Genomic DNA, 24297 nt, shown 5'->3' with positions numbered 1-24297 from the left:
TACGAGCAGGGAGAAGGGATAGAGAGAGAAGCAGAGACTCCATTGAGCAGGTAGTCTGAGCAGGACTCAATCCCAGAACTCTGGGATCATGACCTGAACCGAAGGCAGACACTTAACCAACTGAGCGCCCCAGGATCCCCAAAAGTTTTAAGTTTTGATGTCTAGTTTATCTTTTTACATTTATTGCCTATGCTTTTGGGGTCCTGTCAAAAATAATTGCAGATCCAATGTTCTGGAACTCCTCTACATTTTCTTCTTAGAGCATTACAGTGTAGGTTGTTAGGTTTAGTTTTTTATCCATTTTGAGTTAATTTTTTGTAGAGTGCAACATAAGAATCCAATTTCATTGTTTTGCATGTGGACATCCAGTTTTCCTAATACCATTGGCTGATGAGAGTATCTTCTCCCCACTAAATGATCTTAGTACCCTTCATCAATAAACATTTGACCACATGTGTGAAGGTTTGTTTCTGGACTCTGTTTTGTTCCATTTGTCTGTATGTCTGTCTTTGTGCCAGAACCACAACTTTTTGATGACTATAGCTTTATACTGAGTTTTGAAATCAGGAGGTGTGAGACCTTCAATTCTGTTTGAGAGTGTCTTTTGAAGGCCATATATTCTTAATTTGATGAAGTCCAACTTACTTATTTTTAAAATGGATTATGCTTTTCATGCTGTATCTAAGAAATCTTTGCCTCACCCAGGATCTCAGAGATTTTCTGGTATGTTTGCTTTCATAATTTTCATAGTATAAAGTTTTACATTTTGCTCTCTGATCCATCTGGAGTTAATTTTTACATGTGGCACAATGTATCGATTGGAGTTCATTTCTTTGCATATAGTTATCAAGCTGTTCTGATATTATTTGTTGAAAGGACTATTCCTTCTTCATTGACTTTGCATCTTTTTCAAAATCAGCTGACTGTATAGGTGTGGATCTATGTCTAATCTTCCTGTTCTGTACTGTTGGTGTCTTTATCTGTGACTGATTTGTATGTGTTTATACTGGTACCACACTTTCTAGATTACTGTAGCTTTATAAGTCTTGAAGTCAGTAATATATAAATCTTCCAGCTTTGTACTTTTTTTTCAAAGTGGTTTTGCTATTTTTGTTGCTTTGGCTTTCTGTATGACTTTTAGAATCAGCTTGTTAATTTCTAAGCAAAGTGAGGGGGAAAAAGTGCGAAGATAATATGGTGAGTCTCTTGATAGTCCTTTACGCAGTTTATTCTAATGTTGACATATTACATTACCCTGCTACATTTCTTACAACTAAGAAACTGCTTCTGTTCCAAAATCCAGGATATTGCATTTAAGTATCAGGTCATCTTGACAGTTGGTAGTTTTGGGGAGTATTGATCAGGTATTTTGTAAAATATTCTCATTTTGGGTTTGTCCAGTGTTTTTTCTTAAGTCTCACACATCTTTGTGAGATCTGTCCTTAGTTATGTCTTGGTTTTGGGTGCTATTCTAAATGGCATTGATTTTTAAATTTAAATTTCTGATTGGTCACTGCTAGAAGTAAAACTGATTTTTGTATATTGATCTTATATCCTGGTACTTAAGAATTCTAATAGGTTTTATGTAAGTACAGTTGGATTTTCTACAAAGACAATTACGTTGTATGCAAACAAAAGTTTTACTTTTGGTGGTCTGTGTGTCCGTACAGTATTCTTTTTGGCAAATGTACCCACTTGCTGCTTTAGTATTAATTTCTCTGATATAGAAGATATATAAAGCTTTCTAGCAAAGGCAGAAGGTGACTTCGGATTGAAGATACCATTCTGCCCACATGCGGCTTGTTCTTATTAATTACCTTCTGGCACTGTGGCAGCCTGCTCTTTCCTGCCCTCTGATACGTTGTCTGTCTTGCTTCTGATGTACTATGTCACTCAGGCTTTCCATCCAAAGTAAGAGTGTTATTCTTGGAAAAGTTCCTATGAAAAGTTTCTAGTCCCATTGCTGGGAAAAAACGATGTATATAATGTTCACTTGGATTTAGATGTGCTTTTACACACATTATTTTTGTTATCTTCACCATAGCTCCTTGAGTCAGATAGTGTTATTAATTCATCCAACAAAAAATTTTCTGTATATGCCTTTTGTCATGCAATATGCACAGGTTCTAGACATATAGCAATGAACTAGATATACCCAGAAAGGCAAGAGCAGTAAATACACAATTGCTCCTTGTGAAACTTCTCTGAAGAGAGGTGTTGGATGCTATGAGATAATCCAGGTCTGACTTAGTCCCCGGGGGTAGAGAAGGCCTTTTTGAGACAATGCTGTGAGGCCTGAAGACAGAGTAGGAATTTTTAAGGGAAATAGAGGAAGAAGTGTATTTTAGGCATAGAAACTGAAAATTCACCCAACTTCTACGTAAAAATGTCTGCTACAAATTATATTATAGTCTGTTTAAATTATCTCCAGCAGGTCAGTGTATAAACAAAAATGAAATTACATGTATGTGGCGTTATTATTCCTTACAGTGTGTGGCCCAGCCTCCACTAAGTTAGAATTCTGTTTTCTAATACCAGAACCCCACTGCTTACCAAAGTTCTATACAGTTGGACAAGTTACATGAAAAATCACTAAACTTGAGTCAGTGCTTGTTGCCACAGTGTGTGCACATATGTGCGTATGCATGGCAAGAAAGAGAAATCTGGCAATCAGATGTGATAAAAAGTGTTAAATCTAGGTGAGGGTGTACAGGTGCTCACTACATTACGTTTTTATATTTTATGTGAGTTGGAAAATTTTCAAATACAAAGTTGGTATAAAAGTCTGTGAACGGGCGCCTGGATGGCTCAGTTGGTTGGACGACTGCCTTCAGCTCAGGTCATGATCCTGGAGTCCCGGGATCGAGTCCCACATCGGGCTCCCAGCTCCATGGGGAGTCTGCTTCTCCCTCTGATCCTCTTCGCTCATGTTCTCTCTACTGTCTCTCTCTCAAATAAATAAATAAAATCTTTGGAAAAAAAAAAAAAAAAGAAAAAAAAAAAAAAAGAAAGTCTGTGAACCTGGAGCGCCTGGGTGGCTCAGTCTGTGAAGCATCTGCCTTTGGTTCAGGTTGTGATCCCAGGGTCCTGAGATCAAGCCCTGTGTTCGGGTCCTTGCTCAGAGGGGAGTTTGCTTCACCCTCTCCCTTTGCCCCTCTCCCCACCTGTTCTCTCTCTCCCTCTCTCTCCAAACAAATAAATAAATAAAGTCTTAAAAAAAAAAAAAAAAAAGACTCCTAAACCTGTACTTGTCTTTGGTTAAGGAAAGAGCTAAAAGGAGTGTCTTGTTGCTTGAGTTTTCGAGAAAATATGTGTGGAAGAAGCTTGAAATCTGTACAGGTGTGCTGTGCTATTGTTAATTGTAATTTCTGTTTATTTTTACTGTGATAAATGGCCTTTAGCACAGTCATTGAATTTGAAAAGAACTTTCTTGAATAGACTTTTCCTGGCATTTTGAGGGCAACTTAGAGCCACTTAGTGACTTCTGGAAACACCCACAGTTCTGTCAGTGGCTGTCAGAATTTTTCAGTGCAGACCTCCTGTGAGCAGGTCTGGCAGTTGAGGCCATTTTGTTGGTCCTGAGACTGCTGCCTTTCATGAGTTGTTACCTCCTGGGCATGAGCACGTCTGTCTGACCACCAGCTGTCACGGAAGGTAAGATGTGCCTTTGTGAAGAGTCTCCCATTACCAGGTGGCATTTATGCCCATAATTGCAAAGATGACTTATTAGTTAAGAAACGAATAAATCCCTATCAGTAGGTAAAATTCAGAAAACCCCCTTATCTTATCAATATATGCTGAAAGACTTGACCAAAAAAAAAAAAAAGTGTAGGTTCCTGGAAGAAATTAATGTGGCAAAATGTATGAATCAGCCCTGGCTTGCATGAAATTTTTAAAAACTTTAATGACTATTTTATTGCTTCCTAGTTGGTTGCAAGCTTGAAGTGAGGTGTGACCCATATCTGAATTTATTTGTGAAATCTAACTTCACGATAAATTTTGTATATTGTCTTGGGAATTTCTGCCCCTGCTAAGTTACCATTTTTTTTTTTTTTTTTACTTTATTAGCCCTGTTTAAGAATTAAGGATGAGGGGTACCTGGGTGGCTCAGTCGGTTAAGCATCTGACTCTTTATTTCAGCTCAGGTCATGATCTCAGGATTGTGGGATCGAGCCCCACATCGGGCTCTGCACTGGGCATAGAATGTGCTTGAGATACTCTCTCTCCCTCAGCCTTGCTCCCTCTTCACTCTCTCTCTCTCGCTGTCTCTCAAATAAATAAATAAATCTTTTAAAAAAAGAATTAAGGATGAGGTGAGACTGTAAGGTCAAAAACCAAACAACATAATTATATAACTATTAAAATGTAATGGCTCTAATTTTCACAAAACATTCCAAGTGAATATTTCAGAGTAGTCCCTTTAGGGAGGAAATACATGTACTCATTCCTTAGATTGTGTTGGAAATTCTTTGGGAGTTGTCTTCTATGCCTCTTTCCTAGTTGGTCAGGAAGGCCGATCTCCATGCACAGCCACAGAGCACCCTTCTTTGGTTTGCTGCCTGCATTTTCTTCTCTCTCTCTCTCCTCTACCTGTCAGCATCCTGTGGACTTCTTTATATGCCTTCTTTATATGCCTTTCCAACGACTTGGTTTGTTCAAATGTTGAGCTAAATAGGCCGAGAACGTAGAATAAGAGAAAGAAGGCAAAGGTAGATATAACAGGCTAATTGCACCCTGTCTGCCCTTTTGCTTCTACGTATGAGCTAGATGCAGCCGCTTTAATCCCCTCTCCTGTCCCCTGACCAAAAAAAAAAAAAAAAAAAAAAAAAGCAGGGAGAAGTGGTGGGAACTATGGAAAGAGAATTTTGAACTCAGACTGACACTAGAGTGTCATCCGGAAACTTCCCATGTTTTAAGCTTAGGCATATATTTTTGAAACCCCAGTGTAAAGCTTGTAGCTTAAATAACCCTCATCTTAGGGTTCAAATTTAGTTCACCTTCCGAGCCCCTGACTTCTCCATTTGTTGCATTTAAAGTAGGGAACAGAGTAGGAGGAGAGAAGTAGGAGGAAGAGAAAAAGGGAAAAGGAAGTCAGGGCAATTAAAGAGACTCAAGAGGCAGAATGTTATGGAACAACCTGTTCCCCACCTGGTGGGCATCTATATCTGAGTTCTGATGGCAGCAGAGCAGGTGTCCTCACTCACCCTGCACAGGACTCAGGTGTCCAGTTTCATCCATGTCACAGATCTGACAGTCACCCTTTTAGCTTCTCCCGTGTGTGTGTGGCAGAGGGGAGGGGGGTCCCCTACAAGGAATCTCTACATCTCGGCTGAGGATATATTTATTGCTGACTATCATAGTGGGTTTTTCTTATATTGTACTTTGGGAATCCATACTGGTACTTCTTTTTGGTAAATGTATTATGTATTAAGAGTTTTATGAATTTCATTTAAGCTTCTAGCCTGTGGAAACAATTAGTCGCAATAGTAATCGTAATAGTAATGATGATAATAATAATGATAAAATATAAACTGTGTAATTGAGGGGACCTTGTCTTTTTACCCTTGTGTCCCCAGCACTGGAAGGGTGCCTCACTCTAAGGAGGCGCCCCCTTATAGTTGTTGAACAGATGGGTGGATAGATGTAATGAGTAGTAACCAACATTTATGAACTGTTAGTTATGTAGGTGCTCCATTAAGAATTTCATATGGATTATCTCATCTCCCAGCAATATGATTCAGTATTTTCTGCAATATTTCATCAAATCTAATTTGTCATTGATTCTAAGGCACTTTTATCTGTAGCTGAAAAAAAAAACTGAGAAAAATTGAACTATAACAGTGCTTTTCACTTAGAAATTTTTCAGGAGAACTATTTTGGACTTAAAGGTTTTTTCGTCATATCATTTGTGTGTATACCTAAAAAGGAAAATAAATTTGTTGAAGTAATCCTGAAAAAATTTCGCATTCGGAATCTGACTATTGTACATCACTTTCTGATTCTGAGTCATTAATTCATGTGGTTTTTTCCACATAATACTGACTTCTGTGCCATTATGGTAGTGCTTTTTATTCTGCTCTTCCTGGGATTTTCTTCCAAGCTGCTGATACCCATTCTGCAAGTGTTGATACTGGCACTTAACTATTTGACTAATCTCAGAGTTTATTTTTTTCTCCATTGAAACATGTCACTGCTTGTTAAGCAACTTCTATTCAAAGTCAGCAAGATATAATCAAAATTTTGGGGGTGTCTGGGTGGCTCAGTCAGTTGAGTGGCTGACTCTTAATTTTGGCTCAGGTCATGATCTCTGGGTCCTGGGGTCTTGTGCTCAGTTGGGAGTCTGCTTGAAGATTCTTATTCCCTCTGCTCCTTGCGCTCTCTCTCAAGTACATGAATAAATCTTTGAAAAAAATGTTGCCAGTGGTTTTCCCTAGTGGTGGTTGAATTACAAATGGTTCTTGTTTTCTTTGTAATTGTTTTCCAAAACTTCTACACATACACACAATTCAGTTTGCCCTCGCTTCAGCTGCTGATCATGGACACCTTCTGTGTCCTCCTTGTATGGGGAGTTTGGAAGTTGAATTCATCACTCTTCCTGGTGGTCTTGCTGCCTTAGATGTGGAAAGACTCCTCGATCTGCCCCTGGTGGGACCAGGATCTCTGCTGACCTCCAGTGGCTCTAGGGCGCATGGCATACAGCAAGAGACATTCCAGACATTATTTGCCGGGAAGTGCAAAACATTCACACTCCTGCTAGCATTTTAGGGAAGTACTTTGTCATTGTCCTTGAACTATGCAGCACTTGCTTCCAAATACCAGAGTTAGTATTACCTGTGTGCCTTCCGGTACAGCTTGAACCTTCTATAGTGGAAATTGAGAAGCTTTTATAAGAGCTATATGTAAATGAGGCATTAAGAATAAGAAAATAATTGTAGACAGCAGTATTGTATTAAAAACAAACTTGCTAAAAGACTCGATCTTAATTATTCTCACCATAAAAAGTGATAACCACTGAAGTGGTAAGGTGCTAGCTAGTACTGCAATGACAGTCGTATTGCAATATATAAATAAATGTATCAACATTGTATACCTTCAACTATACAGTGGTATATGTCAAATATATTTCAACTTAAAAACTGTAAAAAAGAAAATGTACGCTTAAGAATTCATGTGCACAAAACAGAAGTTGGATGCCTGACTCCTGAGTAAGCTTCTAGGCTTTGTTTATGATTTTTGTTTAGGGCTTTATTTTGTTGTGGTGTTTTGTTGTTGTTGTTTTACCCTTAATGTGGGGAAGGCATGGTTTGGGAACGGAAAAGGGTACAGAGGCAGCAGTGGCCATCATCCCTGAACCAAACGAACAGTGAGACCTTCCTGTTGAAACCATCTGCCATTGGTAATCACAGTGGGGAGACACACTGCTGAGATGGAGAGGGAGGCAGTTTCCCCGCGCGTGGAGCCCTGCTGGGCAGGAGTGAGGAAGGTGGGCTGGCGGGCAGGCAGAACCCATCAAGGGAAAGTAAGTGACCATTGAAGCAAAAGTACATGCTAATTTTCTAATCAGGGAGCTGTTAACCTTCTGAAATTTATAATTCCTTTGACAAGCATTTTAACATTTGATCCATCTAGTTAATTAAAAAAATACATTTATTATACCCCTTAAATCATTCTTTGTTATATTGTCAAAGTGTCACATTATAATTATCTTAAAATCATTTTTGCCCAAAGCCTGTAAAAAGTCACCTTTATGTCTGAGATTATTGATCAATGTAATTTTAAGGTTTTTGCTTCTTAATAATTAAAAGCCACCTCATTATGCAGCACACCTGCTGCCACAGTGTTGTTTGAGAATTAAGCAGGCAAGTATCTATTCCTCTAATACTCTTCAAGTATTATTTAATTTGTTTCTATCCCTAACTAGAATTTTAAGGCAACCTAAGGGTTGTAATGTTAAAAGTTTGTAAACAGACTCTTGTTATTTCTGCCAGGACTGTTGCAGTAGTTTCCTTATTAGTCTCCCTGATTCTCCCTGATTTACCACCAGGTGAATATTTTTAAAGCCCTGTTCTGCTGCTTCAGTGGCTGCTTATCACAGGTAAAATGCAAACTCCATTAACCTAGAATTTAAGCCTCTCTGGAGTCCACCTATAATCTCATTTACTTTACTTCTGGTTTATGCATGTTTGTTATCAGCACACTGTTTTCCCATTTTATGCCCACTAATTTAAGAAAGTTAATGACTCCAGCAGTGTCTCTTACTGTCCATTTTCCTACTGATCCTTAGGCCATAAATAGAAAATGGATGTTTCCAGTTAGACTAGTTCCTTCCTTAATGGGTCTATGTCATAAACTTTCTGCCAAATCCTCTGGGGATTAGAAAAATTCTATGGCTTTCTGCTGCCAAGTTAGGCACCAGCTAGGCTAGTTTAGCTTTACTAATATTGAATGTGCACCTGAATTGGACTTTTTAGGAATATCTTCCCTTTGTAGGGCTTGATTTTACTGAATTTAAAAACTTCTAATTATTATTTTGCAAAAAAGGATGGGCAAAATGTTATCTGTTAGTTTTAATTTGTAACTTCTTGATTACAGATGAGCATGTGTTTTTACACATTAACTTGGCTGTGTTTCTTTTATAAATCAACTGGTATCTTTAGCCCGTTTATCTTTCTGGAGGTTCTTTGTTAATGGTTTTCAGGTATTCCAAATATTATTAATTTATCTCTAGTATGTGGCACAGATACCTTCCAGTTTGTCTTAAAAACTCATGGTGTTCTGGGTGCCTGGGTGGCTCAGTGGGTTAAGCCGCTGCCTTCGGCTCAGGTCATGATCTCAGAGTCCTGGGATCGAGTCCCGCATCGGGCTCTCTGCTCAGCAGGGAGCCTGCTTCCTCCTCTCTCTCTCTGCCTGCCTCTCTGCCTACTTGAGATCTCTCTCTGTCAAATAAATAAATAAAATCTTTAAAAAACAAAACAAAACAAAAAAAACTCATGGTGTTCTTCAATATCTAAGTGCTTCCTTTGCCTATACAGCTTCAAAATCTGGCAAATATCTTGGCTATGTGTTTGATGCTGATGCAGGCCCTTTCCACAAGTACGCGTTGTTTTTTAAGCACCACAAGGCCATGAGGGATATTGCTCTATTTTTCTGGCCCAGCCTCCAGCTTCCTGTGCCCCATGCATTTAGTAATGTCCTCGGGGGAGAGCTCATAGTGTGTCTCAGGGTCCTTCCAACCCCCCATTGTTCCCCCAGCCCAGGGGACCATGAAAAGCTTTGCTGAGTTCCCTTTCTGTCTATGCAGGCATGGTCCTGAGCCCTAAATCTGCACAAATTACAGTTTTAATTTTTAAGAGGAATTACATAGGCAGCATATAGGAAAGAAAATAGCCAGTGGGTGATTCTTGCTCACTTAGGAATGGTCTGTTCCTTTCTAAGATTTCAGTTCACTTATTCTTCATTGGTTTCATGGTGTCTGATCTCTTTTAAAATATGATGTAAAAAAATATATTCTTGGGGTGCCTGGGTGGCTCAGTGAGTTAAGCCTCTGCCTTCGGCTCAGGTCATGATCTTAGGGTCCTGGGATCGAGCCCTGCATCGGGCTCTCTGCTCAGTGGGGAGCCTGCTTCCCCCCCTCCCTCTGCCTGCCCCTCTGCCTGCCTCTGCCTCTCTCTCTTTGTCAAATAAATAAATAAAATCTTAAAAAATTAAAAAATATATATTCTTTTCCTAGTCGTCACAGCAGGACCAGTAGATTTCTTCCACCTACTACATCCTACTTGGAAATGGAAATTCTTTTTTTTTTAAAGATTTTATTTATTTATTTATTTGACAGAGAGAAATCACAAGTAGATGGAGAGGCAGACAGAGAGAGAGAGAGGGAAGCAGGCTCACTGCTGAGCAGAGACCCTGAGATCATGACCCGAGCCGAAGGCAGTGGCTTAACCTATTGAGCCACCCAGGCGCCCCGGAAATGGAAATTCTTTAGGAGGCTCCCTTTTGGGTTTTCTATGAACCCAGTAACATCTCCTGCAAGTAATAATATTTTTATTTCTTTTTTAGTGTATCTACTCCTTCTTTTTCCACTGACTGGGAACTCCAGTACAGTGTGATACAGAAGCCCTAGCAGGCATCTGTGTCTCTTTCCTGATCTCGGCAGGATAGCTTTCACGTGTTTCACTATCAAGTTGTTTGGTATTTGCTAATTTGGGTACCCTTTATCTGATTAAGGAGGTTCCCTTCTATTTCTAGTTTGCCAAAAAATTTTAAGTGTGAATGGATTTTGAATTTTATCAAATGTTTTCCTGCTGCCTTTGATAGGTATGGCAGTCCCTCTTAACCGTGGTTTTGCTTTCCATGGTTTCAGTCACCCGTGGCCAAATGCGGTTCCCAAGCAGGTGAACTGTCAGACGGTTGGTAGTAGTCTCACGTAATGTCATTCCTCTCACCTCATCTCTTCACGTAGGCATGTTACCATCTCATATCACCACAGGAGGGGTGAATACAGCACAAGAAGGTATTTTTTGAGAGAGGGAGAGACCATGTTCACATAACTTTTACAGTTTAGTATAATTGTTCTATTTTATTATTTGTTATGCTTAATCTCTTACTGTGCCTAATTCACAAATTAAACTTTATTATAGGTATGTATGTAAAGGAAAAAGCGTAGTATATAGAGGTTTCAGTACTATTCATGGTTTCAGGCGTCCCCTGGGGGGTCTTCGAACATATCCTCTGTGGACCAGTGAGGGGGCCACTGTAGTGGAATTTTTCTCTTTTATTCTGTTAAGGTCATGAATTACATCGATCGATTTTCAAACATTAAACTGAAGTGCTGGACTAAATCTAGCTTGTGTGATGTTTTATCCTTTGTACACAGTGCCAAATTTAGTTTAACATTTTCTTTTCAAGTTTTGCATCTGTGTTCCTTAGTAAGACTAAAATATACTTTTCTTTTCTTATCATTTCCTTGTCAGATTTGGCAGAAAGATTATGCTGACCTCATAAAATTAGTTGGAAAATGTTCGCTCTTTTTGTATTCTCTGGAATGTTTGTGTTAACAGCATTATTGGCTGCTTAAATTTTTGGTAGAACTTGATGGTGAAGCTTTCTAGCAATGGAGTTTTCTTTGTGGGACAGCTATGGATTATGTATTTAATTTACTTAATAATAATTTTAGGACTGTTTATGTTTTCTATTTATTCTGGTGTTAGTTTGGTAAGTTGTGTCTTAATAAGAATTTTTTGAAATTTTTAAATTTTAATTCCAGTATTGTTCACATATAGTGTCATAATTAATTTCAGGCATACAGTATAGTGATTCAGCAACTCTACACATTACTCAGAGTTCAGGATGATAGGTGTACTCTGAATTCTCATCCCCTATTTCACCCGTCTACCCGTTCTCCGCCCCTCTGGTAACCATCAGTTTGTTCTCTATAGTTTAGAGTCTATTTCTTGGTTTTGTCTCTCTCTCTGTTTTTTCCTTTACTTATTTGTTTGGTTTCTTGAATTCCACGTATGAGTGAAATCATACGGTATTTGTCTTTCTCTCCCTGATTTATTTTGCTTAGCATTATATTCTAGCTCCATCCATGTTGTTGCAAATGGCAAGATTTCATTCTTTTTCAATGGCTGGATAATATTCCATTGTATGTATACACCACTTCTCTATCCATTCATCTATCAATGGACACTTGGTCGGCCTCCATAATTTGGCAGTTGTAAATAATGCTGCAATAAATATAGGGGCGCATATATCCTTTTGAATTTGTGTTTTTGTTTTCTTTGGGTAAATACCCAGTAGTGTGATTATGGGATTGTAGGGTGGTTCTATTTTTAAATTTTTGAGGAACCTTCATATTGTCTTCCATAGTGACTGCAACAGTTTGCTTTCCCACCAACAGTGCAGGAGGATTCCCCTTTCTCCAAATCTTTGCCAACACTTTGTGGGACATAACCCCCACTGGAACTTAACTATCCTGGTAGGTGTGAGTGATACCCCATTATGGTTTTGATTTGCATTTTCCTGGTGATGAGGGATGTTGAGCATTTTTTCATGTGTTTGTTCGTCAGATGGATGTCTTCTTTGGAGAAATAATGGGAATTAAAAAACTTTACCTAGGGGTGCCTGAGTGGTGCAGTTTGGTTGTGTCCAGCTCTTGCTGTCGGCCCAGGTGGTGGTCTCAGGATTGTTGGGCTCTGCATTCAGCAAGGTATCTGCTTGAGAGTCTTTCTTCCTCTCCCTCTGCCCATCCCTTCTCATTCTCTCTCTTCTCTCTCAAATAAATAAATCTTAAAAGTAAAAAAAGTTTATCTAAATCTTATTGGCATCATGTTATTGATAATACTCTCTTCTTATCTGAGTTAAATATTCCTTCTACATTCCTTAAATTGTTTTCTCTCTCATTTTGTCCTCGACCAGTCATTCTAGTGGTTTATCAATTTATTAGTCTTTGCAAAGAAGCAGATTTTAGCTTTTTGGATCTTCTTTATTGTGTATTTGTTTTCCACTTCATTAATTTTTGCTTTTACCTTTCTCATTCACTCCTTTATCCTTTGTTTTCTGTTTGTTCTTTTTATAGTTTTTTAGCTCTTTGTTTTTCAGCCTTTCCCCTCTGACATAATCTATTTTATTCATTTTATTTTCAATTATTTATTTATTTATTTTTAAAAGATTATTTATTTATTTATTTGACAGGCAGAGATTACAAGTAGGCAGAGAGGCAGGCAGAGAGAGAGAGGAGGAAGCAGGCTCTCCGCTGAGCAGAGAGCCCGATGCGGGGCTCGATCCCAGGACCCTGGGATCATGACCTGAGCCGAAGGCAGAGGCTTTAACCCACTGAGCCACCCAGGCGCCCCTGACATAATCTGTTTTAATGTCATAAATTCATTCTGCCTATCACTTTGGCTGCATGCTGCAAGTTCTTATAGATATTTTCATTATCACTCGGTTCACATTATTTTCCAGTTTCTCTTGTGGTTTTGTCTCCGATCCATGTCTGCATAGTTTTTAATTCTCATTATGAGTTGAATCATTTGAAAGTTGTTGAGAACTTTTTTGTGACTCATCTGTTTGTTTTTTATAATGTATACACACCTGCCAAGAACGTGCATTCTGCAGATTTGGAATATTGTGTTCTGCATGTGTCAGTTCAGTCATGTTTCTTAGATGTGTTGTTCAGTTTCTCCTGACTTTATTGGTTACATTTGTTGTATTGGTTACTGAAAGGTGTTAATTTCCTGCCGTTTTTCCTGCCGTGATTATAGATTTGTCTTTATAGTACTGTAAATTTTTACTTTATATATTTCTAGACTTATTTGATATATATAAATTCAGAATTGTTGCATCTGCCTGGGAAATTGGACTTTTTATTATGAAGGATCCCTCTTGGTCTCTAGCTTTTTGCCTTAATGTATACTTACTTACTATTCATATAGCTATACAAGATTTCTCTCTTTTTTTTTTTTTTTTTCAGGTTTTATTTATTTGACAGACAGAGAGAGATGGATCACAAGCAGGCAGAGAGGCAGGCAGAGAGATGGGGGAAGCAGCTCTCTGCTCAGCAGAGAGCCTGTGTGGGGCTCGATCCCAGGACCCTGAGATCATAACCTGAGGCTTAACCCACTGAGCCCCCCAGGTGCCCCACAAGATTTCTTTTGGTTAGTTTTTGCACAGTATATTTTTCCCTAGTCTTCTTCTTTCAAGCTTTGAGCATCCTTTTGATGTGTATTTTATAAGGATATGTAGTTAGATTTTACTTTTTGCACCTTGATCAAAGATCACTTCTGTAGGTATATGTAGATCAATTTCTGGACTCTATTCCATTGATCTGTTTGTCTGTCTGTATGCCAGTAACACACTGTCTGGAGTCCTATAGCTTCACAGTAAGTGTTGAAGTCCACTGGTATAAGCCCTCTGGTTTTGTTCATCAGGGATATTGGTAATTTTCTTAAAATGTCTTTGTCTGGTTTTGGAATCAGGTTAATACTGGCCTCATATAATGAGTTGGAAAGTGAACACTTCTCTTCAATTTTTAGGAAAACTTTGTGCAAAAATGTAATTATTTCTTCCTTAACTATTTGGTTGGATTAGCTAGTTCTCATCATGGATTTTTGCTGGTAGTTCCAGTTCAGATAAACATTACAGGGCTTTTACTTAATTTTCTCAATTTTCTGTTTGTATCCTTTTTTCTCTGATGCTGAAAATCTTGACTCTTAATGGCATTAGCATAATTATTCATGTACTTTATGTGTGTTTATTTCAAAATAACAATGCTAGTATTAAAATTTCCTTAAAACTAATTTTATTTTACTATTAAAAATTTTTCCATAGTTCCAGAGTTAAGGTATGAAACCAGGGTATGGTCAAGGAAATCTAAATTCTACCTCTGACCTTTTCTTGCTTTTTCTCCTATTGGTGGTGTAATTTTGGAGGGAGGAGGAGAATGGGCACAAAGATTATGTATTAAAAAAAATATATATATATATATACACACACACACACACACATTTGCTGCTACCCACACACACACACACACACGTATAATGTGTGTGTGTGTGTGTGTGTGTGTGTTTATATTTCTTTCCCAAGTTTCTTCTTATACAAAATGACATACCTATACCCATCTTTCTGTACCTGGCTTTTTTGACTTAACAGTTTATCTTGGAGATGGCTCCTTAGCTGCATAAAGACATCTTTTTCATCCCTTTACATAACAGCCTAGTACTTCCCTGTATGGGTGTACCTCCTGTATTTAAGCAGTCCTCTCTTGATGGTATTTGGGAAGAAATAGTAACTTTTTTTTTTAAATTTTATTTATTTATTTGACAGAGAGAGATCACAAGTAGGCAGAGAGGCAGGCAGAGAGAGAGAGAGGAGGAAACAGGCTCCCTGCTGAGCAGAGAGCCCGATGCGGGACTCGATCCCAGGAGCCTGAGATCATGACCTGAGCCGAAGGCAGCGGCTTAACCCACTGAGCCACCCAGGCACCCAAGAAATAGTAACTTTTATAAAGACATTTTCCATATTCCAGACCACAGCACTGTGGCACTGGCCAGTAGAATTATTTAACCTCATGTGACAGTATTTTTATTAAAACGGTTTTCGATTCTACATCATTGCAGACATTCCCTATGTGGTGTTCTGGGGACTGAAGGGTCTTTTCATCAAGAAGCTGAAGTTCCTGCTTTTTTTTTTTTTTTTAAGATTTTATTTATTTATCAGAGAGAGAGGGTGGGGGAGAGAGCAAGCACAGGCAGACAGAATGGTAGGCAGAGGCAGAGGGAGAAGCAGGCTCCCTGCCGAGCAAGGAGTCCGATGTGGGACTCGATCCTAGGATGCTGGGATCATGACCTGAGCCGAAGGCAGCTGCTTAACCAACTGAACCACCCAGGCGTCCCTGAAGTTCCTACTTTTTATTGTATCTCTGGGCTGTTTTTAGCCTTCGTGGCCTTTGCCTTACAGCAGGCTCTTCTGTTTATCTTAAAAGACTTCTGCTTGCTGACGAAGCACACCCACCCCTCTGTTTGCAGCACCAACGTAACCTCATTAATTCCTTGTTCAGGTGATAGAACCCACCATTCTTACAACACCTCAAGGATGGTTTTCTCATTATAACCCATCAGGCTGAAAAAGTGATACATCCACTAGTCTTCTGCTTCAAAAAGTACCTGCTTCTAAATACATTAGTGTCTATATTAAGTATGTGTATATTAAGATATCTTAATATTATTTCAGATTTCTGTGATTTGGTGAATAAAGTACTCTCTTTGGCCTCATACCAGTGGGTCCCTTCTTTTGCTTAGGTGTGTCTTCTGTTCAAAGGATTTTAGTAGCCAAGCACTATTTCCTCCTTTATAGATGTTCCATGGAGTTTACTGAAATGTGCTGTTAGTTACTGAGAACCCATATTCGTACGTAACCCCTAACACATCGGTTTAGCTCTCTGATTGTTTATCCTAGAGAAAACACGAATATATCAGGACTTAACCAAATACTGTAAGTACTTTTCCCTCTTCCTGAGCCATACAAAGACCTTAAAATACTTAGGATCATTAACCTGCTCATCACCTCTCCTACCCCAGCTTATATGCTCTTGGTGTCATCATGTGTTTAGTTTGTGTCAGACCCCACAAGGTGTAGCTGTCATTGTTTTGTATAGTCCATATTCACTTAGATTTTTAAAGCTGCTATACTGAGTATAATTGACGTACAGTGAACTACGTATTTAAACTGTACAAATAGATAATTTTGACCTACGTATACACCCATGAAACTGTCAGCACACATATGTATATATTCTCTAGTACACTTGTTTCTACCATAGAATCTCTTTGAAAATTAAGGTGGTCAGCAAAGCCTTTTTGCTGTTCTGTTGGTTTTGTTTTGTAGCTACTAGAAATGCAAGGCGGGGTAAGAGAATTGTCAGGATTTCTTGTGCCCCCATTTTAGAATTCTGCCCTCATTTAACAACTCAGTTAAGAAAACAAAAATGTGGGACACCTGGGTGGCTCAGTCGGTTATGTGGCTGCCTTCAGCTCAGGTCATGATCCCAGGGCCCGGGGATTGAGCCCCGTATCAGGCTCCCTGCTCAGTGGGGAGCCTGCTTCTCCCTCTCCCATTTCCCCTGCTTGTGTTCCTTCTTTTGCTGTCTCTCTCCCTCTGTGTAAAATAAAATAAAATAAAATAAAAACAAAAATGTCACCTTGGGCTTCTTCAGTCCACTCTCTGATCCCCTCCATTTTAAAAATTCATTGTATCTTTTATCATTTTCATCCATGTGAGTAGTATGGCGTTTGAGCTTTTCCAGTGCCTAGAAAATATTGATTTCTCATATTTGCCACCTCTTGGAAAGAGCAGCAGAAATATTTAAAGGTTTTCACATCCTGATTGAATCTATATCTTAGTAATTGTGATTTCTGCAAATGAGATCAGTATACATTTTGATTTAGGTTCTTATTTTTAGACTCTACATACTAATTTTACGGGTGTGCGTGTGTGTGTATGTGCGTGTGTTTTCTTTTTAAAATCCTCAATGCCTGAGAATATACTGATAGGTCATACAAAGGGACTTTTTTTTTTTTTTATTGTTTAGTGTATACTGCTGACTTTTGGGGTTTTATTCTATTAGCTTACACAAAATTTGTGTATTTGGATTATAAATTATTCTTCTACTAGACAAAGAATCTAATATTTTTATCCTTTAAGCATAGTTTTAAATTTAATTTTCCTTTATTAAATGATGTAAGAGATCCTCACAAGTGTAAAGTGAGTTGAATAACTTTTCAAAATGGGAATTTTGCACATTCTAATTTTCTGACTATAATAATACTTACTAACACTAAACTTATTGGGTCATGCATTTGTATTATTTCATTTAGTCCTTAATACAACCCTGTGTAGTAGAAATTATTTTCCTTATGTGACAGATGAGACATTAAGGCAGAGAGAGTTGATAGAACTTACAAATTCATACAGCCAATAAATAACAAATTTGGGATCTAAACCAGGCAACATATGTCCAGAGCCTGGCCTTTTAATCGATATAAACTTGCCATGATTGATTTTTTTCTCTGACATTGTGAAGGAATTATATGAACCAAAATATTCTCACTAAATTATTGTAGGAGTTTTGACTGTTGGATTCATGGGCTCACCTAGACACAAATACAAGAATGAAGTTAACTTTGTTTTTCATTCTTTTAGCTGATATAGCCCAGAGATATAGGATAAGCAAATACCCAACCCTCAAATTATTTCGTAATGGGATGATGATGAAGAGAGAATACAGGGGCCAGCGCTCAGTGAAAGCTCTTGCAGATTACATCAGGCAACAAAAAAGCGACCCTGTTCAAGAACTTCATGACTTAGCAGAAATCACCACTCTTGATGTAAGTTGTTAACTTTTACTGAATCAAATGAACATGCCTGTTTAATTAATGTAAACAAAGTCTAATGTAATCAAAGAATCTGGACATTTTCTTGGAGTTCATTGCAATGGATCTGACATCTACAGACTTAGCAAGTTGAATTTTTCTTGAATTAATTCTCAAGCGAAATGCTCATGTTTTACTGAATCTTTGGATAAAATATGTAGCATACAGTAGAGCTGCACTAATTTAAATTAATCAAAGGCAAAGCAAAGCTTGAGTTGTGAAGACATTGTCAGGCATACACAACCAGAGTTTGCCTATCTTCCTTAGTGGAGACACTCAGGATATCTGCACTAATGACTCCTCTGTTAGCTCTTTGTTTAACTTTTAGGGTCCTCTAAAATAGTCCTCCTTAATAAAAACCCTTCCCATTGTATACTAAGTAGTGTTTAAAGAAAAAAAAAAGGTACGGAGTTGTCATTGTCAGGTTTGAGATTTGACTTTTACCCTGCTTCCACGCTAAGAAGTTAGCCTTTCATGGGTCCTATCAGAAGACACAAGGCTCCTGGGTCAGAGATAAAGGACTTCATTGCTTACATCCCAGCAAACAACGGGAGCATGTTTGTGTTCGTCTCCCCCTCCCCACCCCCGAGTCCTGTGGAGGTGACATGGAGGGTCCAGATGGATACCTGCACATGCCATGGGTTCTGTGGTGGAAGAACTGGCCTCGGAGATCTGTGGTTTCTGACCCCGCCGCAAGCATAACCCTGAGGGATGGCCTGGGTGAAGAGTGGTCAAGGTCCTACATTTAGCTGCACCTGCCTGTGTAGGAGTGTGAGAGACCCATGGAGGAGTCTCTACCAACAGTCCCACGTTATGAATCGATTTATTGTTTGAAGAATAGTCACCTTACTTTGGAGTTCCTCACCTTATTTCGTAAAAGATTTTCATCGATCAGTTTAAATAAAATGCTAGAAGGAAATGTTTATGATTATATTAGATGGGAGGTGAGATTGTTTTCAACCTAATGTAATCTTTAATAGTTTTGGACTAGGTATTAAAATCCAAATATGTATTTATAGTGCTACGCCATTTGTAGATAATGGAATAACAGCTGGGTGAATGAAATAACATGTTTATAGCATCACTAGATATGTTTGCAAAATAATTACATACTTTATTTTACAGCGCAGCAAAAGAAATATCATTGGATATTTTGAGCAAAAGGATTCAGAAAACTATAGAGTTTTTGAAAGAGTAGCAAATATTTTGCACGATGATTGTGCCTTCCTTTCTGCATTTGGGTAAGTGTCTTAACTGAGAATGTGTTACTGGCTCTCCTTGGCTGCCATGTGACATTCTTGTGTGTGGTTATTTTCTGAAGATGATCTCTCCAGACGTGATCTCCATTCCCTTACAGTCACCAACTAGTCTTCCTTACACATATCTTTGACTTCTTTTTAAGAGTTTAAAAGTCTGTTTATTCTTTCTGTACTGTATTCTGTTTCAGAGTATGGGTGAATGGAAAAGAATGGACAAGTTAACAACTACCTCTCATGCTTTTATTCATCTCATTTACTAACACTGTTTTGTGTTCACACAAAGTACTAACTTGGGGTTTCCAAACTGAAACAACTCCTAGTCTTTCTCATGAAGAAGCATGGGCTTCGTTGTCTTGATTAATCTTTGGCTCTCTACCACCTTTTCTGCTGTCTTCCCTGTTCCAGAGGAAGAGTACTTCAAGGTTAGCCTCTTTCCTCCTGTGTTTGTGACCATCCCTCCCGGATCCTCTGTGACGTTCATCCAGCAGTTGTCCTCGCTCTCCTGTGTTTTCACCCTGGCCATTTTCATGACCTATTTTCTTTTGCCAAAAACATGATTCTCTCTTTCCTGAGTTTTCTCTTCTATGTCTTGAGCTATAATCTGGTATCTTTCTTTTCATTTCTAAATTTTTCAAAGGTTAGTTTATGGTTGGCCACCTTGAATTTCTTAAACCCCAACCAGTGAAAAATCCTTATCCTTTGGAAAGCCAGCTTTTGCCTGTGTGACTCTCATGTTACTTCTCTCTGCACAGTCAAAAACGACTTCTTAATTGCTAGGTCCAGTGGCCTTTCAGTCTTTAATCTTCTTCGGTTTCTCAGAAGGCTGGGACAATCAGCTACCCGGGCCTTTTTCTGCTGTGTCTACACTTAGGCTACCTTGAATCCCCCTGGCTTGCTCCTTATTTTTCTGACTTGCCCTCCTGTTTTTTCCTTTATCTCTCAAAATGGTATCATTCTGTAGTTCTTCCCCTTTTCACTGGGGGTTATCGCCCTTGTCCTCTGACTTTGGCAGTGTGATTTCTCTCTTTGCTTTGGCCCGTGAATGTTAGACTCCATTTTAGTGCCTAACTTGAGTAGATTCCAGGTTTCTGGCACAGTCTGTCCTTTCCATTTTGTGACCTTTGTCCTTGTTGTAATGCTTCTGTAAATTTTATGTGTGTTTTCTTGTGAACACTATCAGTGATTTTGGGACATCAGTGTAGGAGTAAATAACAGAGAACTTCTTCTGGCCCCACGGTCCCCCGCTTTGTGTGCGGCTGCTCTCCGGCCACACGGGCCCCTGGCTGGCTTCCTCAGACACAGTGGGCGCTTTCGCGTGGGGCCCTCGCCCTTACTGTCTTGGTGTCCAAAGTGCTTCTCCTTGCTCTCATCTCCTCAGGAAGAGCTTTCCTGGTAACTATCTATAAAATAGCACTGCCATCATCCAACTTGTCATTCTTCTGCCACTTAGTTTTCTTCAGAATACCTTTTTATGAGTGTTTGATCATAAAATAAATGTATCTATTTGCTTCTCTTATTACCAAAATGAAAGCCTCGTGAGAACATAGGTGCTGTCACTTTTGGTTACTGCTGTGTACCTAGTGCCAAGACCATACCTGGTACAAGGAAGTGCTTAGTAAATAGTGAGTGAGTGAATGAATGAATGAATGAATGAAAGGAGCGTGTTCTTCCTTTTCGTTCAGTCTTGGTTAAGATCCCTTGTTACCTCCCTCCTGTACTGCTCTAGTCAGAAACTAGAGATAAATCAGTGTTCAAGTAACCCAAATATAATTTAGAGAGACAAAAAAAGTTGCCATTTAAATAAGTATTTGTTGGGCGCCTGGGTGGCTCAGTGGGTTAAGCCGCTGCCTTCGGCTCAGGTCATGATCTCAGGGTCCTGGGATCGAGTCCCGCATCGGGCTCTCTGCTCAGCAGGGAGCCTGCTTCCGTGTCTCTCTCTCTCTGCCTGCCTCTCCGACTACTTGTGATTTCTCTCTGTCAAATAAATAAATAAAATCTTTAAAAATAAATAAATAAATAAATAAATAAGTATTTGTTGTGTTCACTCACCAAACATTTATTGGGCACCTATTGTGTGCTGGATACTGTACTGAGGCATAGGAAACAATGGTGAACAAATAAAACAAAAAAATTGGTTATTGGAGAATTATATTCTAATGATGGAGATGATTTCAGTTCATCTACTTTTTTTTTTTTTAATAAGTTTTGGTTTTAAAGAGTAAAAAGTAGAGAATTCTGATTGAGTCTGACTTAGAAGCAAGTAATGTTTTTGTGATTGATCTATATGAACACATTAATGACCTTGATCCCCAGTTACTGGAAGCAGTCTGGTGTCAAAAATAGCTTTTTGGTGCTAAAACTGCCAATCCAGACTTATAAAATATTGAGTCACAAAAACAGCTAACTAAAATTTTCCTTTAAAAAAAATCTGCCTCATATTAAAGTTTTCCTTTAAGTACATGCATTTGTTGGTATTGCATAGTCTTACAAGGAGGAAAGATGATGACAGGTATATATTTCAAGTCATTATTATACATACATTGCAAAACAGTCAGCCAATTCTGTTTCATTCAAGTATAACACTGCTATTATTATTCTTAAAAAGTATTATTACTACTTTCTTCTCTTAGAGCTGTTTCAAAACCAGAAAGATACAGTGGAGACAACATAATCTACAAACCACCAGGGGTAAGTTGTTATTTCTTAGTGTGTATAATTTTAAATAGAATTTAAATACATGTATAATCTATAGTTTTATACTTGTTAATTCACAGAATCATTGAATTTTAGTGTAGGAAGGAACCTTAAGGCATCATCTCGTACTAATTCAAACCTTTTGAAGTAAAGATGGGGACACCTAGGCCCAAAGTTACTTAGGGATTTAGTGGCCAACCTGGGACTAGAGATCTCCTGATCCCAGGCCTTATCCATCTCTCTCTTTTACATTCATTATGAGACCCAAATTCCAAAAAATGCTTCAGTGGTCTGTGATCATCACTTCTACCTGGGTCCCACCAGCCAAGCTCCCAAGTCCTCTGGGATTTAAATTAACCTGATACTTGCCAGACAACAGGGAGCAACTAGGTTGCTTTTAAGCCTTGGCTAAGAAGTTAAGTGTATCTAAACTTGGAAGCAGGTCCTTAGGCCCAGACGATGGTAGCCATAACCAATCATGGTGTTTGTCACCTCAGTTGACCTGCTGGTCTGTCATTGCAATTTTTCGTACACGCTCAAATGGAAAACTGTTGGTATTTTTTTGATTCATAGTTTTATTTTAATGTTATTTGCAGTGTCTTGATACACTAAAGGTTTTGATTTTTATGAAGTCCTGTGAATGAATTTTTTGCTTAGAAAGCTCATTTCCCATTCTGAATTCAGATAACTGTTTGCCTGTATTTTCTGCAAGTGCATTTCATTAATAGTAGGTTACGTAGTGTGACTATCTCCAGATTATCAGAATCCAGTACCATTGGCTCATAAGTGCACGGGCTCGGAATGAGACTCCATTTTAGTGTCCAATCTGCTGCCTTTCTAGGTGTGTAACTCCAGGAAAGTCTCTTAGCTTCTCTGTCCTTTGGTTTGTTCATTCATAAAAATAGCTGTGATTACACGAGTCCTTGCCTTATGGGGATGTTTCAGGGATTCACATAGTGAACACATAGAAAGTGCTTACAACAAATAGCGCTTGTAAGTCTACTTACAAGTATACAGTAAGTTTACTCAGTTAACGGCAGCTATTATTTTTGTTGTCATTTTAAGCACTTCATTAATACTGATTTTGAGTGAATTGTGGAAAGAGATACTGTAGGTAAGTAATATTAGAGATAGCAATGCCTTAGATTTATATATATATAGTATCTTTTATTTCTCAAGGCTTTTTCCTTGGAAGTTTCCAAATTTTCTTCTAACATTTTTAACTCTAAGGGATAGCTGAGTTAATTAATTTGGATAATTATTTTTCACAATGCCCACCATTGGTGAAGATACATCAGTAACTAAACGAGGGCCCCGCGCGAAAGCGCCCACTGTGTCTGAGGAAGCCAGCAAGGGGCCCGTGTGGCCGGAGAGCAGCCGCACACAAAACAATTAATTGACTCAGATCTAAGGAAAAGCAGAAGGCTTAAACATCATGGGTTGGTTAACTAGGCCTCTGATAAATACAAAATTTTACAGCTCTCTTTCTTGGAAGTTCCATGCTTTTTGTTTTTGGAGGGGGGCGTTTCGCTTGATTTTTGTACACCCTGTAGATTTTCTCATAGTTGGCTTTGAGAATGTGTTTTTGCTAGCACAGGTTAGATTTAATTATTTTTCCCTGCTTTTGTAACAGCATTCTGCTCCAGATATGGTATACTTGGGATCTATGACAAATTTCGATGGGACTTACAATTGGATTCAAGATAAATGTGTTCCTCTTGTTCGAGAAATAACATTTGAAAATGGAGAGGTATGACTTTCTGATGTGTGTTGTCTTTAATTCAGATTTCTGAAAGAGCAAGCTTCCTCCAGCTATCTTACTATTTGCTACACATTTACCACTTGGGACAATCATACAGTGAACAGAAATATGTCGTAGCCATTTCTGTAATAGAGGCTGTTGGTTCTTAGCCTTCGCAGTCCCAGAACCCCTCTCCATTGCATTTCTAGCAGTAGCCTTGAAAAGGAATTGGACCATGCCTCTCAGGTGATTCTGATACTCCCCCTTGGTTAAGGGGATGCCCTATAGAAGCAGTGCTGTACAGATTTTAGTTAGAATTAATTATATTATTTAGAATTAATTTTGCCATAAAAAGGTTTTTCTGATTCCTGTCTATCCTAAAAGATGAAATCGTGTTCTTTCATCATAGTAATGAAAGCAGTTATCAGATGGTATCTTATAACTGTCCTCAGCGATCCCATGCTCCTGAAATAAAGTCCATCCAAACTCTTACAGCTCCCACGAAAACAAAACACAAAAGTCTAATATTGGAGGAACACGTACAAAGAGCTGTGTTGTCTATGAGGCACATGAGAGAGCTGTGCATTACACATGGAAGAATTTTAAGTGTATCGTTCAGGTTTTAAATATATAGTTGAAATTTTCACATAGCTATATAACCACCACCTCG

General features: G+C 38.6%; 1 protein-coding gene across 1 annotated transcript in view; it reads left to right on the top strand.

Annotated features, from left to right (window-relative positions):
- The window catches only part of ERP44 (endoplasmic reticulum protein 44), a 93014-nt gene that overhangs the window by 45023 nt on the left and 23694 nt on the right, over positions 1-24297 (top strand). Inside the window, exons 5-8 of the mRNA XM_004747696.3 lie at positions 17704-17888; positions 19059-19174; positions 21823-21880; positions 23520-23636. Coding sequence (XP_004747753.3) covers positions 17704-17888; positions 19059-19174; positions 21823-21880; positions 23520-23636 — 476 coding nt within the window. The remainder of the gene's footprint in view (positions 1-17703; positions 17889-19058; positions 19175-21822; positions 21881-23519; positions 23637-24297) is intronic.

Source organism: Mustela putorius, unplaced genomic scaffold, assembly GCF_011764305.1.
Source record: "Mustela putorius furo isolate JIRA1106 unplaced genomic scaffold, ASM1176430v1.1 tig00000580_pilon_pilon_pilon, whole genome shotgun sequence".
NCBI classification, from domain to species: Eukaryota; Metazoa; Chordata; class Mammalia; order Carnivora; family Mustelidae; genus Mustela; species Mustela putorius.
Note: the sequence above shows the minus strand (reverse complement) of the source record. Positions and strands in the feature narration are given on the sequence as shown.